At 46.6% G+C, this 21681-nt stretch overlaps 1 protein-coding gene across 1 annotated transcript; it reads left to right on the top strand.

Moving 5' to 3' along the window:
* The first annotated feature begins 1013 nt into the window (after positions 1-1013).
* slc9a7 (solute carrier family 9 member 7) lies at positions 1014-21433 on the top strand. The gene is made up of 16 exons (XM_085265552.1): positions 1014-1317; positions 4072-4274; positions 4348-4425; positions 5203-5279; positions 5357-5469; positions 5556-5661; positions 5788-5924; positions 6569-6679; positions 7595-7683; positions 8490-8603; positions 9180-9291; positions 9369-9522; positions 15449-15512; positions 15978-16060; positions 16828-16933; positions 19733-21433. Exons 1-16 carry the CDS (start codon positions 1086-1088, stop codon positions 19994-19996), a joined length of 2043 nt encoding a protein of 680 aa, XP_085121678.1. The 5' UTR covers positions 1014-1085; the 3' UTR covers positions 19997-21433.
* Positions 21434-21681: the final 248 nt, after the last annotated feature.

Raw genomic sequence — 21681 nt, 5'->3', positions numbered from 1 at the left:
TACATCCTGTCTACTAGGCTTCATACAGTTACACAGAAAGCACAGGAACAAATAAAAAACTGAAATAAACCAAACATTAACATTAACAATCAATGAAAGACTTGGATGCAAAAATTGTGATTGGCTCCAATCAGCTCACTAGCTCCTCCATTCTGGAAACACTGTCCAAAATGTAGCTAAATCCAGTGGAGTGGTTTGGTTTAAACTAGATTAAAACCAACAATGGTCTTAAAAATTATATATTTTAAAATAAAATAATTAAACATAATAACTCTAAATGGGTTGAGCTACACTATGGACAGTGTTTCCAGAATGCAGTAGCTAGCTAGCTGATTGGAGCCAATCACAATTTTTGCATCAAAGTCTGTGATTGGTTGGTTTTGTGGCACATTTATAAAGGTGAACTGAGTGAGAGGGGCTGTTGTGTATATGGATAATAGCAAACACTGAAATACATTTCTTGCATGCAGCAATAAATTTTGTTCGCTCAAATTAAGCTTTTATTCACTCAAAATATTTCTTCCTCAAAATGTAACATTTGCACTTGCAAAAATTATTTATGTGCGCTCACAATAGAGGCACAAAATAACGCCATACCAGTCAGAAGTTCTCACCTGAAAACAGTCATAACGAGCTATGTATCTAACTGGTAGTAAGGAAGGGACTGATGGAGGCTGCGGGTAGAGGTGGTGGGGGGAGGTGGACCTCGATGAGCAGTGTGAGAACCAAGCTCACGTCAAGGAGTGAAAATTTCAACTAACAGTGGAAATGTGATATTTGACTGCATACAGTTTTATCATGTTTATTGTGTTTACACCTGTTTCATAAACGGTGTTGGTGGCGGGTAGGATTAAAGAGGAGGAGAAAAAGTCGATCCTTGTATTTTCACGCTGGACACTGGAGGGTGGAGTAGGTGGTGCAGCTGCTTCCACTGCAGACACATCATGTGAGCAGCTTCCTCCTCTGCCTCAGCCCGCTTTCAGCTGCGCGGTCGTCACAGCGCAGGCGCAGTGACTCAGGCGCGTGGCTGAGAGACCTCCTCGGTGCTCGCCGCGCTCGTCAGAGGCTCAGCTGATGGCGCAGAGATGATGGCCGCATGGATCCTCCTGAGCTGTGCTTGGGCACAGGGCATGCGCGCGGAGGACTTCGCGATGGAGGAGCTGGCCACGGAGAAGGAGGCGGAGGAGAGCCACCGGCAGGACAGCTTTAACATGCTGACCTTCATCCTGCTGCTCACCCTCACCATCCTCACCATCTGGCTCTTCAAGCACCGGCGGGTCCGCTTCCTGCACGAGACCGGGCTGGCGATGATCTACGGTGAGCCTCGCCTTTACGCTTAACGGCACGCTCGCGCACGCCGACACCGCACTCTTTGCGTGAGACGTGAGACGCGGCCGTTATTTTTAAGACAGTGCAGAGCCGCCGACGCGCGTGCGCGTTTCACATCGAGCTGCCGGTTCGGTGTCAGCGCGCTCCTGTGCGCGCACCTCTCTGACTGAGCAGAGATCAGCCGAGCAGCTGCTTCAAGAGTCCAAGTGACACCAGCCGGCAGTCACATCACACTCATCACAGACACACACACACACACACACACACACACACACACACACACACACACACACACACACACACCACTTATAACAACCCTGTTATAACCTTGCTGGCGGTAGAATACTGTGTGTGTGTGCGTGTGCGTGCGTGTGTCTGTTTGTGGGCTGATTCGGAGCCTCAGCCCAGCCTGGTTCTTCTGCTGAGGCTGCCCTGCCTCAGCAAACATGGAGAATGATGACATGAACAAAGATCATCAGATAATGTGCGAATGTCTCTGATCACCTGCAGTGATTAGTCAGAAGGCCTGCTGGTGTGACACATCTGCATGGTCCCAGTGATGGAGGCCGTCCGTCCAGCGTGTCACTCATTAACCACACATGTCCTCCGAAGAAGGCAGACTTTGATTTGTTTGGACCTAAAGCTCCAAGGCAAACATGGCTCTGGTGATTTTCCAAGTGTGGTGTCTGTGCTGCACAGGGTCAAAAACAGGAAACAGGCACTGCGCTCACAGCTGACGTTTGCTTCTTTAACACCGTTTCATGTTTCATTACTACTTATACATGCACACCTCATGTACTAATATCTGTCAGCCATACTCTGCAGTTAATTGAGTGACGTTTAACTTCCGGTTAGGCGAACAAGTTCACACAGGAACCTCAGACCATTTAAAGGGTGCTGGAGGAAGCAGGTGGCCCCCGATTTAAAGTTATTGTGGGCTGAACTGACGCTGTATTTACTGTAACCTCACAGGAGATGTGTTATTGGTCAGAAGATGTAATTAACATGGTCCAGAGGTGCAGTTCAGGGACTCTGGTTAGCTGAGGTGAAGCCGAGCAGACAGCTACAGTTAACTGTGTTGCCATCCACCTGTCAGAGAGACTTTTACACAAAAACACACCCTGAGTAGCCTTGATTATGTAATGTTATCCATTATTCTTCTACTCATTCTAAGGTCTGGTTAAGGACATCTTGTTCAGAATTTCTGACCTAGAGACTCATTCTAACCATTATCAGTGTGTGTAAGCATGCTGCAAAATATCTCTCTGCACTCAACATGCACCTGCAATATTTCAAATCCAGACAATAACGCGGAATGAAGCTCTCAGCCTTTAAAATACGGAGCGCCAACTCGTTTATGAGCACATTTGCATAGTGTATAAATAAAATGAATAAAACAGCTTTATTTAATGATTAACATAAAAAGTCAAACATTTTCAACACTAACAATGGTCAGAGAGGCCACGCCCCTAAAACACAAACTTGGGTTACCTACCTAGTTTATCAAGGTCAAGATGAACTTTATTATCTCCAAGGGGCGTTTGCTTTGTAGCCACCTGCATAAATAACACACATAACACATACACCCAAAACACAAACCACATAACACAATCTAAAAAATTAACAGTGGTAGGAACAAGTGAACCACGAGGCAAAGAACCTCCACCCTGAAGCCAGTGAGACAGTCGGTGTTCCAGTCTGCTGGTACTGATCCCCTATGGTTGGACAGAAGCTTAAAGAAGCCCTGAGTGCTTTAACATGAGCATCTATGGGAACTCCTCCACCCTCCAGCACTCCAACATAAGTACATAAATCTGAAAAACAGAGCCGATCCCAGATCACTTTACACTGCAGTGTATAAATAAAACTGAAGGGTTGTTGTTGAGTCCACCGGTTAAACCTGTGATAGTGTAAGAAATGCTGCTGCAGCTTCATGTTGTTGACGATGAGACGCAGCCTCAGACGTTTGTCCTGATTTTACTTCCTGCTGAAAATCCGGGAACAGAAAAAGTGAAACAGCAAGTGGTTTAATTCTATATGTGTGTGTATGTGTGTCTGTGTGTGTGACTGTGTGTGTGTGTGTGTGTGTGTGTGTGTGTGTGTGTGTGTGCGTCTGTGTGTTTTTGTGTGTGTGTCTGCATGTATTTGTGTGTGTGTCTGCAGGTGTGTGTGGGTGTCAGTGTGTGTCTACATGTGTGTGTTTGTGTGTCTGCATGTGTGTGTGTGTGTGTTTGTGTGTGTGTGTGTCTGTTTGTGTGTGTGTGTGTGTGTGTGTGTGTGTGTGTGTGTGTGTTCTTCAACCTCCTAAGACCCAAACTCTTCCACGGCATGCATTTTTAATTTCTCTTTGATATTTGGTCATATTGGGGCCCGATGAATGTAAAAACAAAGAATTACCAGATTTTTTTTTTTTTACCTTAATTTTGTTTTGAAGTAAAATAGGAACATATGAGGATATTCGTTTAAAATTTTGATAGAACAGTAGCAATATAATGTCCTTGTAAGTGGATATCAGGCTCTTGTGGAGCAAAGTTGAGTATTTTGGTCTAAATAACCCAAAATGTGATGTCCGCATATGTGGACGCCAGGTCCTAGGAGGTTAAAGTGGCCCCTTTGCTTCCTGGACATGTATCTATGAAAACAGACTGATGGAAAATCAGGTCCAGCAGTCTGTGACTGAGACCAGAAACAGAGACACGAGGTCCCCACTAACCTTTCGGTATTTCTGTTTGTTTCTCTCAGGTTTACTGGTTGGCGTGATTCTGCGTTATGGCATCCCAGCCAACAGCTATCACAACAAGACGCCAGCAAGCTGCTCGCTGAGGGAGGGACCCACCAGCACACTGCTGCTGAATGTCAGCGGGAAGTTCTTTGAGTACACGCTGAAAGGAGAGATCAACTCCCGCGAGATACACAACGTGGAGCAGAACGACATGCTGCGAAAGGTGAGGAAGGCAAGGAAGTACGCTGGCATCGCTCACATCCGCCTGGCAACTTCAAACTTTGTGTCTTTTCCAGGTGACCTTTGACCCCGAGGTCTTCTTCAACATTTTGCTGCCTCCCATCATTTTCCATGCGGGCTACAGTCTGAAGAAGGTAAGAGTCACCTGCTGTGTGTGGACGGGTGGGGCTGTGCGTGTGAGCAGAGGAACGGCGATGCTCTGACTGCTTCACCTGTCTCCATGTTTACATTTAAAGCATAGCAGGTGATGCTTTCACAGCAAGGTCACATCTAACCTGATAACATAACGCACTCATGAACGATATCAAGGTTACGCCAGAATAAATAGGCGGAGCCACACAGACATCCACCAGCAGCTCAGGTGCTCCAGTCTGACCAATAACACTCCAGGGTGGGTCGCTAGGAGGCAAGTCTGATGAAAAATATCAGCCAATGAAATTGGAGTGAACCTGGCCATCTTTCCTGATCACCTAACCGACTTTTCCAAAAATCTTTCATGAACCCAGAAGAACCTGCAGGTAAACACACCTGCCTTCATCTGTACTGTGGTGCTGCTTATGTGTGCTGTGCAGCTGAAGAGTATGTGAGCAGCATTTTGTGCTTTTCTTGTGAAATTGTTTTTCATGCTGGATCTGCTGATTCAGCAGGAAACAGGAAACAGGAAGTAAGAAGAGCATTTTTGTCTGGCGTTGCTGTTTGGTTGATGTGTGAGTAAGGAGGGTTGGATGCAAACAGAACTGAGCGCCGACCTGTACAGGCTCATGTCCTTTAGAAACCTGACTCAGCACTTAGAGAGCTGAGCGCGCTCCGTGCGGCAGCCAGCCGCAGAGGCCTCTGATTGGCTGCCTGGCTGGGTGAGTGCGAGGAAGAACCACATATCTTCTTCTCTTTCTTCTTCTTGCTTCTTCCAGAGACACTTCTTCAGGAACCTGGGCTCCATCATCACCTACGCCTTCCTGGGCACCGCCGTCTCCTGTTTCGTCATTGGGTGAGTAAGAGCCAGGTGTGACATCACCTTCGGTTTGCTGCTGCGTGACTGACGTGTCATACCTGTTCCCTCCGCAGGAACCTGATGTACGGCGTGGTCAAGCTGATGCAGGCAGTGGGTCAGCTGACGGGGAAGTTTTACTACACTGACTGCCTTTTCTTTGGCGCCATCATCTCTGCCACGGACCCAGGCATGACCACGAGCACGGGAAGGAGGACGGCGTGCATGAGTGTGAACGCGAGCAAGGTTTTCAGTGTTTTCTTTGTGTCTCCGCAGTGACGGTGCTGGCCATCTTTAACGAGCTGCACGCTGACGGGGATCTGTACGCGCTGCTTTTCGGCGAGAGCGTCATGAACGACGCCGTAGCCATTGTGCTGTCCTCGTGAGTTCATGCCTCGCTTTTCCAGCTGTGGTTTCTAGTGACCACCTGTGGGGGCTGCAGGCAGTGCTCTGGCTCCCCCTGCTGGGAGATCACAAGTCACCTTTGACTCGTGTTTTTGTGTTTCAGGTCCATCGTGGCGTACCAGCCGGCCGGCGCCAACACGCACCAGTTTGATGCTTCGGCTTTTTTCAAGTCTGTGGGGGTTTTCATTGGCATTTTCAGCGGCTCCTTCGTGATGGGCGCGGCCACGGGAGTGGTCACCGCTCTCATATCCTTTCAGAGAAGTCAGCGCCCACCACACGACCCCCCTCACCCCCACCCTCCGCCCAAGTACAGCAGATATTCACATAAACCTGAAAAACACACGTGAACTCCTTTAAAAGCTGAACCCAGGTGAGCGTCCAGTCCTGGTCCCTGTATCCAGCTGTGATCTATCAGCAGTTTAATATCTGTGTAAACTTTCGGCCTCACATCAGCAGTTGGAACAGATGTGAGCTCAGGTGAGAGCAATTGAACAGTCCTTTTTCCAGCTGTGATTTTTCTGGGTCAGATTATTTTCTAATAGTCAGATTTTAGCTCCCTGAGTGGAGGTCGTGGTTGTGAGGTGGACAAACATCTGTATAATAATCTGTATTGTAATTGTATTGTAATAATTGTAATGTATAATAACACTGATCACACAAATTTAGGTCCTGAGAGAGAGGTCCTGAAGCAGGTTGTGAGGATGAGTGGGTGGGTTTTAAAGGTGGATGCTGAGAACCTTTGACGTAGAGGTAAAGACGTACGTGTCTTCAGTAAATATTGTAAGCTTACTATACAGGACAGATCATCTGACTGCGGGGGTGGGGCTACGTTCACATTTGCCAACTGGTGTCTCAGTCCTGTGTTTACGCTCTTTGACCGGAACCTTACGTCACCAAGTTCACCAAGCTGCACTGCTTCCCGCTGCTGGAGACGGCCCTCTTCTTCCTCATGTCCTGGAGCACCTTCCTCCTCGCCGAGGCTTGCGGCTTCACAGGTGAGCTGACCTGTCACAAACATCAGCCTTGCCATTTGACCATCACCGGGCTACTCGCTTCACATGCAGCACTTCGTCCTGTTCACAGATTTACACTGTTCCGTTCCGCCCCACGCTTATCATCAGAATACATCATAAAAGGTTATTCATAGAGCGCTTATACAGGAAACAGTCAGCTGTAAGGATGTGTTACAGGCACACTGTCAAATCAGATCCAAACAGCACCATCCACTGCTAACAAGCTAGGAAACGTCACCTGAAAATGTAGAAGAACATTTTACAAAAATCAAAACTGCTCCATTTATTTCCATCCAAGAAAAAAAGAAATCTGCATCAACACAATAGATATTCAGCTGTCATCCATTGACTGTCTGCGATGGCTGTGGGGGACACAACCTGCACAGGTGTGAGTGAGAATTTCTGCTTTATCCATGCTTTACGTTCACTGCACCTCAGAAAGATTACACACCTGCTTAAAGCATCCTCACAGATTTTGTGTTACGCCCCCCCCCCCCCACACACACACACACAGATGTGGTCAGGAGTCAGAATGGATTCAGATATTCAAAATAATCTGATGGCTGAGGTGGGAGGACAGTGGTGCAGTGGTTAGCACTGTTGCCTCACAGCAAGAACGTTCTAGCTTGGACTCCACAGCCACTACTATGTGGGCGGGGCCTTTCTGTCTGCATGTTCTCTCCGGTTATGCCAACTTCCTGCCACAGTCCAAACATGCCGTCAGTGGGGTTTTAACTGGTGATTCTAAATTGCCCACAGGTGTGAGTGTTTGTCTGTCTCAGGCTAGGCCAGGTGTCCCCCCTCCCCCCTCTGGGATAAGAGGAAGAGGATGGATGGCTGAAATTTGGCATTGTGTATTTCAGCTGGCTGTGTGTGTGTGTGTACGTTGTCCTGCAGGCGTTGTGGCCGTGCTGTTTTGTGGCATCACGCAGGCTCACTACACCTACAACAACCTCTCTGAAGAGTCCACAAAGCGCACCAAGCAGGTATGTGAACATGTGACCCCACCCCCGCGCATGCCCCCCCAGCCATCTGGCGCCTGGGCCAGATGGTGCCTGCCCGATGAGCCGGCTGTGACCTTAATTTCCCCCCCTGACTGCTCAGTTCCATGTGGGGGGGTTGGTCTGAGGGACAGGATGAGATTAGCAGGAACACAGTTTGGATCTGTACATGGCACTGCCATTGAAAAAGGGGCGGTGTCACGGAGCAGCTGGAAGTTTACTGCCTCTCAGACAGAGTCATTTTAGGGAACAAACGGCGCACACGCCCCTGGATCCCTCCCAGGAGGCCTGGTTCAATATACATTTCTGTTTTTAACCTTTAAACTTGAACACAGTTTTTATTCTGTGTTTGTCTGCGTCAGCTGACTAAAGCTGGAATCACGTCCTTTATATTTTTATTTTCTCACACTTAGTTTGGATAGAGGACAGTATAGTTCCGTTTTTATTGTTATTTTACTTAAATAAAGTTTTATCACACCAGTAATAACCCTGAAGTGGGCAACAAGATAAAATTCATACACAGAAGTGATAAACTGTTAAATCGTCTCACTAACACTACAAATGTAATATTAGAAGTTTCTTCAGATAAGCAGCTGAACTGAGATTAACTAAACATTTCTCAGTTGGTCTCCAGTTACTGCAAAGAGTGGATCATTATAGCAATTCATCATTAAATGCAACATTATCTGTTCTGCTAACCTAAAGGCATGATGGGGCTCATCCTGTTTACTGTGTAACCACATTCACATATTTTATGATTCTAAATGATGATGAATATTTTTAAACTGCAGCTTTTTGAGGTTCTTCATTTCCTGGCTGAGAACTTCATCTTCTCCTACATGGGCTTGGCTCTATTCACCTTCCAGAATCACATTTTCAGCCCCGTCTTCATCATTGGAGCCTTCGTATCCTTTCTGAGCTTCTCTCATTGTCAGAGTAGTACCTGCAGCGCTGAGAAAGCTACCTGCTGCACCCTCATTTCCTCTTTTTTCACATATTGGTCACGCTTGTGTGTTTCAGATCATCCAACTAATGTTAATATTAGACAAAGACAACTGGGGCAGTTTTTAAAAGATGATTTCAATTTTCAAGGGAAAAAGGGTTATGTAAACCTACCTGCCTCTGTAATCCTTTCCAGACTGATAGAGGTCAGTGACTTTGTTTCTCAGCTGTTTCTTTACATCTTTTAGCCTGCTTCACTTTGTCAGACAACTTCTATTTTGTGATTCAGCAGCTTTGACAGTGATCAGGCCTGGGTGTGGCAGTGACACTGAACAGATCTCAGATCTTTGTCTAGTATTAAAGTTTATTTGATCATCTGAAACATGTACGTGAAACACTAAGAAACCAGGCAGGGCAGTAGATGGAGCTCAGTACGCTCTAGTCTGATTTGTCCCTTTTGATATTTTTGTGTGTGACCTCACATATACCACAAACATCCTTTCTTTCCAGCATTAAAACTTCTTAACCCGGGCCGTCAGATTGCCATTTTCATCGGAAGAGCTCTGAATATCTACCCGCTCTCCTTTCTTCTCAACCTCGGTCGAAGGCACAAGATCAAAGGAAACTTCCAGCACATGATGATGTTTGCAGGTATGAGGAGCGCTTCCTGTCTCTGTAGTTCTAGCTCATCGTGTCGGGCTGGGTGGTTTCAGGATCTCTTTCTGCAGGTTTGCGTGGGGCGATGGCGTTCGCCTTGGCCATACGCGACACAGCTACGTACGCCCGTCAGATGATGTTCACCACTACGCTGCTCATCGTCTTCTTCACCGTGTGGGTGTTTGGAGGTGGAACCACACCCATGCTGTCCTGGCTGCATATCAGGTTAGAAAATCAAAGTGCTGCACTGCCTTCACGCCTGTGAATAATAACAGAAAATTTTAAATATTCGAAGAAAAGAAAAGGCATGACCTGACCTGCTGAGGTCACCTGAAGCAAGGTGTGAGTGGTGGTTGAAACACCTGGGAAGAATCTCAGAGTGGACTGTGACAGTTGGTGTCATAGGCCACCACTTTTGGTCAATGATGACCATTTACAGTGGACATAGATTGGCTCTTTACTCCTCTTTCAGACCATCTGTGTCCTCTGTCCAAAAACATTGATGTCTTCGGCGAGTGGCCTTTGACCTTTGCAGTGCAGATGTGCAGCTGAGTGTTGTGTTGTGCCATGTGTTTGTGGAGTGGCTGTTTGGTTTCTCCTCCCTGCACTGCAGACACTTTATAGGATTACTGTGGCTCAGCCCATTGTAACACTCTGTAACTGTGTGTGTGTGAGAGAGGATGAAGTGTGTCTCTTTTCTATATGCCTAAGTTTTGTTGTTTAGCAGTGTGTTTCATTCTGTATTTTTGTTTATTTTATTTCTAAGATAAATCTGCAAAATTTCAGAGACGAGAACTACAATCTAGGACTGTGTGTGAATTTTATACACAGGTAGAATATCTGCACATTTAATCAGGTTTTCCAAGTTTAAGGAACCATGATGTTTCCAAGTCTTTGTATGCAGTGGTGAACATCATGGCACTGATGTACATTACTGAGACCTCCGTAATTAAATTGTTGCAAATTTGACTCTATTCACACTTTTTAAATTGTGTTTTTAATGCAAGTTGTAATTAGTTGTTAGTTAGATAAGTTTTCTATTATTATACCTAAATTGTATTATTATACCGCTTCTGCATCCTATGACTACATCCTTAATGTGGTTTGTAAACATGTGAATGTGGGTGTAAAAGAGGAAATTATTAATCTGGACGTTTTTAGTGGGAGAAACTAGGCCACTGAATGAACAATAGAGTCATGCAGGCCTGAAGAAGTCACCTGGTTGATGATGAAACGTTTCTCACACTGAAAACATCCAGATGAACAGAATCGACCTGGGATTTCCTTACCTGGATGATTGAGCATGCATCAAGAAAAATTATTCATCAAGGTATTAATATTCACGTTGAAGTACTGACTGTTTGTCAGAGGTCTTAAGAGGGCTGCACAGTAGACACCGCAGCGTCCAGGAGATGGAGCCAGAGCTACTCTGCTGCTTTCCCTCCACCTCCTGCTGCTCCTCTGAAGAAGCTCAGCTTCAGGATGCGTGTGTGTGTTTACAGTTTTTCTTAATTATAATAATTTTGAAAACTGAGTGGATCCCAGTTTCTTTAGGCAGGTCAAAGCAATCAAGAAAAACTGTAACATGTGTGCTGTGTGTGTGTATTTGTGTGTACCAAAGTTTAGGTAGCTTTATGAGGCCCAAAAGTTGGAATGCCACTATACTTGTGGGGAGCAACAGCCCTTATGGGGACATTTTGAAGGCATTTTTGAGACTCAAAATGTGGTTTTAGTGACTGGGTTACAGTTAGATTATGGTTAGGTTTAGGGTTAGGCGTTTATTGTGATGGGTGGGGTTAGGGTAAGCAGCTATGGAAAGCATAATATCAGTTAGATGGCCCCACAAAGATATGAAAACACAACTGTGTGTGTGTGTATTTAATATGTGTGCTGTGTCTTAGGGCGGAGCAGGAAGTATTATGTTGGAGGTTTAGAGCACTGCCAGATTCTGCCCCTTTCACCCTGTGAACTCGTTGCTATGGTGACAGTAACCGGCCGTGCTGCTCTGTGCTCTCAGCATCCTTCTCTGCAGTGATGTGTGTGTAAATTTATGTTTTGCCTCTTGGTGGTGGGGTTAAAAACAAGCCTCAGACGGTGTTCCTCCCTCTGTGCAGATCATTAACAGTGGCACGGTGAGACCTGATGCAGTGTTGGTCCTGACGGTCTGGAAGCAGGCAGCCTATCACCGAGCGGCATGACTAATCTGTGACCACAGTGGGACAGTCAGGGTGCTGGTTTCAGCTTTTAGGAGAATGAGCATTTAAAGTCATGAAGCTGCTGCTCTGTGTTTGATGCTGAAAGTCAAGGTAAAGTTGTCAGGTGGAGAGAGGTGGAGTTTTCAATACGAAATTAGATGTTATTGGGCGAACACAAGCTGAGGATCAGAGAGAAAAACAGGAGCACAAGGAGCGGATGTGAGGCCTTTACATCACAGACTGTTAGCTTTAGGAGGAAACTTCAGGCTTAGCTTGTATTTTCAGGTTTATGAAGTCAGTCTTTGAGTAAAACATAGGGCAGCAGCTGTTCTGGTCTGATGTAGGATTAAGCAGTCCTGGCTGCTGTTGTTGCTTTCATGATGCTCCAGATGTTCTTGGCTGGTCAAAGCTCTGCAGAGCAGGTGGGCCTGTCCAGCGGCTGGACTCTTCTCCTCTGAAGCCGTACTGCTGGAATGGATGCAGTCTACAGTTTAGCATCATCCCGGTCAAACACAGCAGCCTTCCTGAAAAAAGCTTCAGGCTCCAAACCAGATGTTGCTCTAACACCTGTTTGTACCTTTGAGCACTGATGGAGCCTTTCCAGATGTGCCAGCTGTCAGCTCCATAGGCAGTGATGTCTTACAGTTCCGCTTCAGCTGGGTTTGTAAAATTCAGACACAGGTGGAAACAAGCAGCGAATCAGGAAGCAGGAAGTCAATCCATAGCAGGCAGGGAACAAAGACAAAGGCACTAGCACGCAGACGAGAGACGCCAACATTAGAAATATGAGGAATAATATAAAAGCCCAGAAATACTTTACAACAAACTGAGCAAAACATTTAAAACTGAGACACAGAAATGTTGTAATAAAGCTCAGTCTCAACGGTTAACACCGTTGTCTCTCAGGCTGGGAGTTTCCAGTTTCCTGTTTAAATAAAGGTTTTTGGGGTGACCGTGGCTCAGGGGGTTGGGAAGTGTATCTGTACCCGGAAGGTCGCCGGTTCGATCCCCGAGCTCTCTGTCCTGGTCGTTGTGTCCTCGGGCAAGACACTTCACCCTACCGCCTACTGGTGTTGGCCAGAGGGGCCGATGGCGCGATATGGCAGCCTCGCTTCTGTCAGTCTGCCCCAGGGCAGCTGTGGCTACAACTGTAGCTGCCTCCACCAGTGTGTGAATGCGAGAGTGAATGAATAAGGGGCGATCGTGGCTTAAGGGGCGATCGTGGCTCAAGAGTTGGGAGTTCGCCTTGTAATCGGAAGGTTGCCGGTTCGAGCCCCGGCTTGGACAGTCTCGGTCGTTGTGTCCTTGGGCAAGACACTTCACCCGTTGCCTACTGGTGGTGGTCAGAGGGCCCGGTGGCGCCAGTGTCCGGCAGCCTCGCCTCTGTCAGTGCGCCCCAGGGTGGCTGTGGCTACATTGTAGCTTGCCATCACCAGTGTGTGAATGTGTGTGTGAATGGGTGGATGACAGGTTGTGTAAAGCGCTTTGGGGTCCTTAGGGACTAGAAAGCGCTATACAAATACAGGCCATTTACCATTTACCATGAATAGTGGCATTGTAAAGCGCTTTGGGTGCCTTGAAAAGCGCTATATAAATCCAATCCATTATTATTATTATTATTATTATTAAAGTGTGACTGCATCCAAACGTGCTCTGTGAGTGAACAAGTGACACAGAGACAGCTTATTTAAACGTGCTCTGTGCTGGAGCTTCAGGCTCCAAACCAAACCAAACCAAAATGCCGAAACATGTTGAAACTGATGCTGAAAGAAGAGGAAGTGGAAGTGAAAATAGAAACCATCAAAAACACGCTGACTGGCGTGTGAAAGCAGCTGCTGGAAGAAACGTCAGCATCTGGAAGAAGAACTTTCGGAGTCGGAAGTTGGAGCTTTCACTTCTCTGTAGCACCAGTTGGCAGGCTAGGCTGTAATAATCCTCTGAGAGCTGCGAGTGGCTTGCTTAGTCACAATTAAAATAAAATGCTGGCAAAGCAGAAATGTTCCCTGTGATCGCAGCTGAAGCTTCTGTATGGTATGGAGACCACACTGAAACGATAATGATGATTATTTTCAGGGATCAGATTTACACATTAATGTGTATGTAGCTGAGTGCAGCGTGCGCTGTGAATGCCCTGAATCTGCCTGTGTGGGTGTGAAGGCCGAGTTGTGTCGGGTGCAGGCTGACATCACGGATGACCGTGCTGCTGCGAGGTGACAGCGCTCGCCCTGAGATCAGAGCAGATGTGGATCTGTAGTTTCATGATTGTCTAATGGATGTTTGTCCCAGAGTTGGGGGCGTGACTGTCTGCGTTCCCGCAGTAATGATGTGATGAGTTCAAAGGTCAGTGCAGTCTGTGAGCACCCCAGCAGAGATAATTTGTGAATATGAAACTCGCTCCTTACAGGTATGACAGTAATGATCACAGCAATGCAGGAAGTAGGCGGAGTCTGCAGATGCTGGGACAGTGAGTGGCATTGTGTAAGTGTGGTTACGTCAAAGGAGACTCTTTCTCGCGCTCTTCACTTCTGTTTTTCGTCAACTACAGGGAAGAGAAATAGAATTATCCCCCAGAGACCGGCCTGCTTTCACTTCTGATCACAGGCGCTATGAATAACAGCTAAACAGAAAAAGAAGTATTAATTCATTTTAATAAAAAGTTAAATATTAGAGGTAGCTTGTAAATGCGTATTTACCAGAGGTCCTGTGTGATTTCACAGTGTTTTATGGAATATTACACACAATATAGTCTGAGCGCAGCAGGAAAGCAGCCTGTCACTGAAGGACCTACCCAGTGATGTCACTGTGTCGTGGAATTGTGAACTAAAACCCAGAGGAATCTGTGGACCATCAGTGATGTGATAAAAAAGCAGCGTGAGCTATAAAGCACCTGTTACACTGCAAAACAGATCAAAACCCGAGGTCAAGAACACATTACCGTCCTTTGATTGGCCGGTCAGCCTTTTTATTTATTTTCTTCAGGGGAAGCTTATTGGTTCCGAGTGAGAGTGTAGTACTGTAGTCCACTACATTAAAAGGGCGCTGTTTCACTCAGTGATATGAGCGTTAGTGTTTTTCCATCCCACACAAACATTTTTAACCCTCAGAGCTAATTTATCGTCATATGAAAGATGGGAGAGATGTTTAAAAAGGGAATATCGTTACAGTAACAACACAAATAACATCCTAAAATGTTCATGTGGCGAATGGAGCCGCTGCTCAGTTGATTTCAGGTGTTTGAACAGGAGGACCTGGGCCAACCCAGCGCCTACTGCAGAGAGGACGTCTCTCAGCTGGGAGAGGTTTAATGTTTCATCTGAAATGATGACTCTTTTTTTCTAAAAGTTTTATTGAATCTGTTTTAACCTTCTGTATCACTGCTTGGTATGGTAATATGTCTTTGAATAAAAAGGCCGGACTTAGTAACCTGGTTAAAGTGGCTGGTCGGATTTCAGAGAGATCTCAGGTCCAGCTTGTGGACTTCTATAACAGGCAGGTGTTGAGGAAGGCAACCTCTGTCATGTTGTGTTCAGATCACCCTCTCTTTAATGATTTTCAACTGCTTCCATCAGGTCGTTGGTATAAAGTGCCTGCAGTAAAGACAAACAGACATAAATTGTCTTTTGTACCTAGCGCTATTATCATGGTTATTAACACTAAACCATAAGGGTTGTTGCCATTGCACACTGCACTTTTTTTGAAGATAAAATTTAGGTCGTTACCGCTGGGCTTATTTTTGTGGGTATGTGTTGTGATTGTATGGACATACTACAAATCAATTTCCCATTGGGGACAATAAAGTTACCATTGAACCAAGCTGGATATGCAGCAAAAGGATGGATGGATATAGACAGATAATTACGCAGCACCCAGTTTGAGAAATTTAGTCATTTATTAACCGCACAGAAAAACAGCATTGTGATGATTGTTAACTATCTCTTTGTCCTTTTCTGTTTCAGAGTCGATGTTGATCCAGACCAAGACCTGCAGCCGTCTGCAGACAGCTTCCAGGTCCTGCAGGGGGTGAGCACCACTCACACATGCTTCTGTGCAGTTATTAGAGTTATTGGTTATCAGTGAGAGTTTTCCTTCCAAACCCATGAGTTTATTCACGCCTCACAATGAACTACGAATAATTATTTTCATATATAAGTGACTATGACGTAAAACCTCAGACCTTTGGAACCAAGTATACACAGATTTTTTTTTAAATTGATTGATTAATAAAAATGTAATATTTTTGCTGGTTCACTGATGTGAGAAAATATTTTTACATGTGTCAGTTGTCATGGAGTCTGAGTCTGTCTCTGCAGAGATTACCAATAAGTATGATTATTCATGATATTTAACTCACATTCTGTTTGTATTTTTTTTTAAAAAGCCCGCTCATTCAGCCTGGCTGAGTGAATTAAAAGGTGAAGCATTTTATCTTGATAGGCTGTTCTTCCCGTGAGTATAAAGCTGTGTTATCTGTGTGTGTTTGTCCAGGACGGGCCTCAGGCTGAAGGACAAAGTAAAACCAAGCAGGAGAGCGCATGGCTCTTCAGACTGTGGTACACGTTCGATCACAAGTATCCTTTCAGAGCTCTGTGGTCTCATCCAGGATGGTTCTGTCCTGTGTCCAAAGAATCGCCTCGGTTAACAAGCCCATAAAATATGTTCCCCTGCTTGCTAACAGGCTGCAGTAAAGGTGTTTAGCTCCTCGTGCACTTGGTCCCTCCCTGCTTCTCCCCTCTGCTGAGCGACGGTTTCCCCGGTGACTGACTGTGTTTTCCAGTTAACCCCCGCAGTGGCTTTGTCTATGAGACAAATGGGCAGCCTGCCCCTCCCTGCAGCGTCCACAGCGGCCTTTTCCCAGAGTGTGACAAAAGTGACAAAAACCTAAAAGTTTTATGTTCAACTGGTTTAAACCTGTTAGTCACTGGAGATTACCCTAACCTTAAACTATCAGGTTTATACATTTTTTTATTGGAGTCAGGGTCATCACAGCTGACACAGGTGTTAGAGCTTAACACTCGCTGTTAGGGTTAAAAGCCCCATTACTTCAGTTTTAAGATCTCCTTTAAGTGTAGTAAAGGTGCCTCACAGTGTGGACTAGCATAAATACCTAAGAGAATTCATTCAGAGATGAAAAATATCATTGATGAGCTAAAGTCGCCATAACCACTGATACATCCTAGTTTTCTCCAACATATGGACAGAAGTATTGATAAGCAGAATGGTTGGATGAATGGGTGGATGGATGAATAGGTGGATGGATGGATTGACAGGTGGGTGGATCATTACCATTTAAAGTGTTTAAGACTCAGTCAGCTGCTTGTCCTTAATAAACCTTCAGTTACCTGAAGCCCATTCTGACCCACAGTGGCCCGCCTCTCACCTCCACCCTACCCAGCTACTGCGGGCCGCTGGCGAGCTGTCTGACCACCCCCCGGGCGTACGAGGTGAGTGTCCACGTGCACACTAAGACAGCAAACTCACAGTGAGCAGTGAGTCTGTATGAAGTGTAGAACAACCTGAGGGTGATGCAGAGAGCCTTCTAACATAAAAAACTGAAGGAAAACTTGATTTCATAACCAAGATCAAGCTCAAGTTCAGTGGTGGGCATGCCAGTTCTGGCGTTCTATGGCAAATGTCCGTCAGGTCCACGGTGCCGTGCAGTGAGTGCACTAGAAGGCACCGTGAACCTGACTGACATATGCCACCCCCATGAAGCTTGTGTTTGATTGGTTCATCAGAGACGTGGTGTGACCAGCTGGAGGTCTTTTTGTAGCTATTCCAGTGCTCGCCCTCTTCCTCCGTGTACAGAGGAGCAGATACTGGTCTATTGATGGGTTAAGGCCTTCTACGGCCCTGTCCAGCTCTCCTCCATGTTCTTGAGACTGTGCTGGGAGACGCTGCAAACCTGCTGGCAGTGGCACGTATTAATGTGCCACGCTGGAGGAGTTGAATGACCTCTGCAGCCTGTGTAGGGTCCAGGTGTTACCTCATGCTACGAGCAGTTACACTGACCCTAGCCAAATGCAAGACTAGTGAAAAACAGTCATAAAAGACGGGGAGGGGGAATTGAAAACCATTCCTGGTTTGGGGTTGTTGCCCCTCTATTGCACCCCCCTCTGATATATCCAGGAATTTAACTGACTTGATGCTGCACTCTGATTAAAAAGCACTCCCTTAATTTGTTAAGTGTATTAAAAGAATTCTACAAATAAATAATTATAAATAAATAATAATAATAAAGTACATGACGATGCCACCATTATTTTCATCTGTTCACGGACCATTCTAGCATCTCTGTCGCTTCTTTTTATTTACAGTTTGAGTGTCTGCCTTTTTTTTGGTTGAGTCAGCACATTTCCCAAAGACAAACCGCAAAACGATCAGCAGACATATATACCCCCCAGCTCACACTGTTATATTCACTACACAGTAACTTACACTGTGAATATTTCTGGACTACATTTATTTATTAAACTGATTCAGTGTTTTTAGCCCTGAAGATAACAGATCTCTGCTGGATTCATGAAGTTGAAATGCTGGAAAAATCATCTAGACTTGTTCAAAAACCCACTATTTTGTTCTTCCAGGACCTTTCAGGACCTGTAACTCTGTAAATATTTACAGCATGATATTACAGAAAAATCAGCTGATTGTGGTGTTGTGTGTGTTCGTTTCAGCGCAGAAAAACTTCTTTAGGAGATGTTTTTCCACAGGAAGTGATTTCCGAGCCGTTCTGGGACACAGTGAGTGGTTAGGAGTCATTTTCTCTCGTTCTTTGTGCTCAGTGGGGAGCCGGCTCCTCAAGAAGGCTTCCTGTGAATACTGAAGCTCTCAGAGCCTGCCAGCCAGCACACAAAGAGCCGAGGCCTTCAGCGGCAGAGTAACTGGACGGTGGAAAAGCCTTTTGGCATTCAGCGAGCACAAAGGGCCTTTTCAGCTCCGCCTCAATGATGAGCACTGTAATGAAAGATATTTCAGCCACACAAGCAACCATTGAAGGCGCGGTCACACTTGGATGGACTCTGGCAAACTCCTCTTTTCATTTTCTGAGAGATTCCTGCTCAAAGAGGAGTTCAGCCCTCAGAGCTGGCTCGCATTCAGAGATCTGAACTGTAATTTGACTGTTTCTCGTTTCATTTATTTATCTGAATGTGCCTCCTATCCCGAGTCTGCTCACAGAAACGCTTCCCCTCCCAGTTTGTTGCTGCTGTTTGCCAGCGAGCGGCTGGCTGCCAGGCTCATGTAATCAGGCCCATCTAGGACTCTGTGTGGGCACAGGAGATTAAATAAAGCTCCCCGTCTGCTTTCTCCTCCGCTTATAAATTTTATAAAACACAGAGGGGAACGAAACACGTGAAATGCGATCGCTCAAAATGTAATTCAGAACAGCAGATGTCTCACGGTCTGTAAAGGAGCTAAATGCAGTGAAAGCATCAATGCGCCGCTAACCCTAACCCTCCTGACGAACACTTTCATTTCAAAAGTGGCTCACAAATACGTAGTTCACATATTGCTCGTGTTCACAGAGGAAGTCAACAGGAAGTGCGGTGGCTTAGTTTCACAACTAAAAAGATAAAGCTTTGCTCGGTTCGCCATGATTGCTGCTGCAGAGAAAGTGTTATGTAATTCTCTTGGATCCCTCTGTGAGAGTAATCCCCGCACTGACCCCCCGAGTTAACTCATCCCGTCCTCCCTGGGGGACCCCTGGCCAAATATTGATCCGCCAATCAGTTCAGACCCGGACTCGAGCGCCGTGCAGCGTGTGATTTGGAGCTTTAGATGCTCACAGGAAGCTGACCCAAATGTTTCAGCGATATCACTGAGCTCATTGATGTTTCACAGAGAAATCCTGTTTTCACGACTCTGTGTGCGTCTCAGACCTTTGAAAATTCATATCACTGAAGTACCTGAAAACTGTCACAAAGACGAATTACCAACAAAATTCACTCAAATAAAAACATACGTGTAGTTTCAGTTCTCCGGCCTGGAAAGTCTGAGAAGCAGGGGCAGATGTGTGATTTCTCTCCGATTAGAGGCAGCTCAGAGAAGCAGGGCGACAGTTGGAGGTTAATCCAGCCTAAATCTGCCCCTCCCCCGTGTAGATCCACTGTGTCCTCTGTGAGCCCTTGCACTCATGTCAGCGTGCTCGTGTGGTCATGCGCGTTTTTGCCACATGCGTCCCACATCTGTTCTCGTGTGGTCCCATTCTTCCCCTTCATGTTCTGCTTTGGCTTTGTTTTCAGAACCATGAGCAGCTGAGAGACCCGGACTCTGACCTGATCCGTGGCGACGCAGACTTGACCTTCACTTTCGGGGACACCGCCATCACCGCCAACGGGGCGTCTGGCAGTGGAGCGGACACTGCCGGGGGGTCGGGCTGGAGCGCGAATGGGAAAAGGAGCGGCAGCACATCAGAGGAGGCGCTGGAGCGTGAGCTGGACTCCCGCGAGCAGGAGCTGCTGAGCCGAGGGACGCGCCTCGTCTTCCCCATCGAGGACCATATCTGACCCCACCCATCCCCGCCACCCGCACCCACCCCCCAACCACCTCATCCTCAGCTTTCTCCACATCCAGGAGGGCGGTCCTGCAGAGTGACTCTGAACTTCCTTTGGGATCACAACACCTCAGCTGGACAAAGTCTCTCTGACTCATTCTGTCATGTGACCCTGTCATGTAGACGGGCATCGCTGCACTCGCCTATGTCTGAATACTCCTCTTCCTCCTTGCTCCACACAGTGTCCGGGTGTCTGCTCTGGACGAATACGCAGTTAAAGAACTTTGTATTTCATTATGTCTCCAAAGGAAATGCTGATTTTTCAAAACAGACATGCAGTGTGCAGTCGGACTGCGGAGCTTCAACTTTTGGACGAGGATCAGAAGCAGCGCCGCAGCTGAGAAATGCTTTCACTGATGATACGCATGCAAAGATGGATGATTCTCCCAACATCCAGCAGGCTCTCGGTGACCTCTGGATGGATCCCCAGTGAGCAGGAGGTGTTGAGAGGCTTTACTGACTGCAAAGAGCGGGCACCTCCCATCGTAACTGCTCCTTAATGCTGCAGAGCTCCCTCCTCTATGTTCTCCTCCCTCTCTTTCCCCATGCACGTTTGGCAAAGCTGACTCATCCTCGGCAGTCAGCCGAAGAGAGCGGGCGGAGCTCGGTCACTCAGGCTTGTGCACAGAGATGATTTTAGAAGCAGATCTCACAGAGCGACCCTCTGCAGGCTCAAACGTGACCCCGGCGAGCAGCACACACCTGCGTCAGCTGTGTGTGCAGGTAAACAGGCGTGTGTGCGTCTGCTATGTAGCCTCCATACTCACTCGAAACACACGGTTCACTTATTATTTTTCCCTCTGGACTCATTGTCAGGAGTGACATCACACTTTTGTTTTAGAAACGTGCTGCTGTGCATAATTTCTATAAAGTTCACTCTGTGTGTTTGTGTATGTGTGTGTCTGAGCAGAGAATCAGATGGCCCCGCTGTGGTTGCTGCGCTGGTGTGTGCATGCGCAGGAGCAGGTGTGAAAAGCACGGCTCCCAGCTTAGCACGAGGCTTTCAGATGCACAGCAGGAAACGAGTGTGCTTCTGTAAGCCGAGCTCTGCAGGGAGGGTCACTGACGCTGGTGTGAGACTGTGTAGGTGAGCTCATGGGGGAGCCATGTTCCCTCTGTCATGTGAAAGGTAGCGCACTAAACTGTGAGCGTGCTGCTCTGCACGAGTCCTAAAGGCAGTTGGCATGTTCGGCGCACTCTCTGCGAGGACGTGGGAAGCAAGCAAGACCGTCTCTGACCTTCCCGTGTCGGCAGGAGTACGTGAGAAATGTGATGCGTAGCCTAACTGTCAATGTATGCAACTGTTGTGTTTAGTAGCAGCTCTGCAGCCCGTCTGCATCCACTGTGGTCTGCATGTCAGCATGTCAATAAAATCTTAAGTTCTCACCCAGTGCTGCCGCATTTTGTGGTGTTTACAAATCCACTCGCACTCCGTGTTTGTGGCTGTGTGTGTGTCAGCAGATTGGGAGGCAGGAGATTGGTGTATTTTTGAACACGCAGATATTTTCAGGCATTCAAAATAAAAATTCAGTCAGGGAAATGAAAAAGGTGTAAACACTATCTGATATGTGATGTTATTAAAACACAGCTGACCTGTTTTCACGATGCTCTCAAAAAAAAAAAGAAAAAAAGAAAAAA

This window comes from Mchenga conophoros, linkage group LG23 (assembly GCF_057382185.1).
Source record: "Mchenga conophoros isolate Kocher_MC1m ecotype Shallow Benthic linkage group LG23, M_conophoros_male_GT1.1, whole genome shotgun sequence".
NCBI lineage: Eukaryota > Metazoa > Chordata > Actinopteri > Cichliformes > Cichlidae > Mchenga > Mchenga conophoros.
The sequence above is the reverse complement of the archived record's forward strand: the minus strand, read 5'-3'. Positions and strand labels throughout refer to the sequence as shown.

Bases quoted from the DNA above. Each gene is read 5' to 3' on its own strand.
- slc9a7 (XM_085265552.1), top strand. From the start codon at position 1,086: ATGATGGCCGCATGGATCCTCCTGAGCTGTGCTTGGGCACAGGGCATG. The intron at 9,523-15,448 runs GTTAGAAAATCA...TTTCTGTTTCAG, and splicing joins CTGTCCTGGCTGCATATCAG to AGTCGATGTTGATCCAGACC. The intron at 16,061-16,827 runs GTATCCTTTCAG...ATAAACCTTCAG, and splicing joins TGGTACACGTTCGATCACAA to TTACCTGAAGCCCATTCTGA.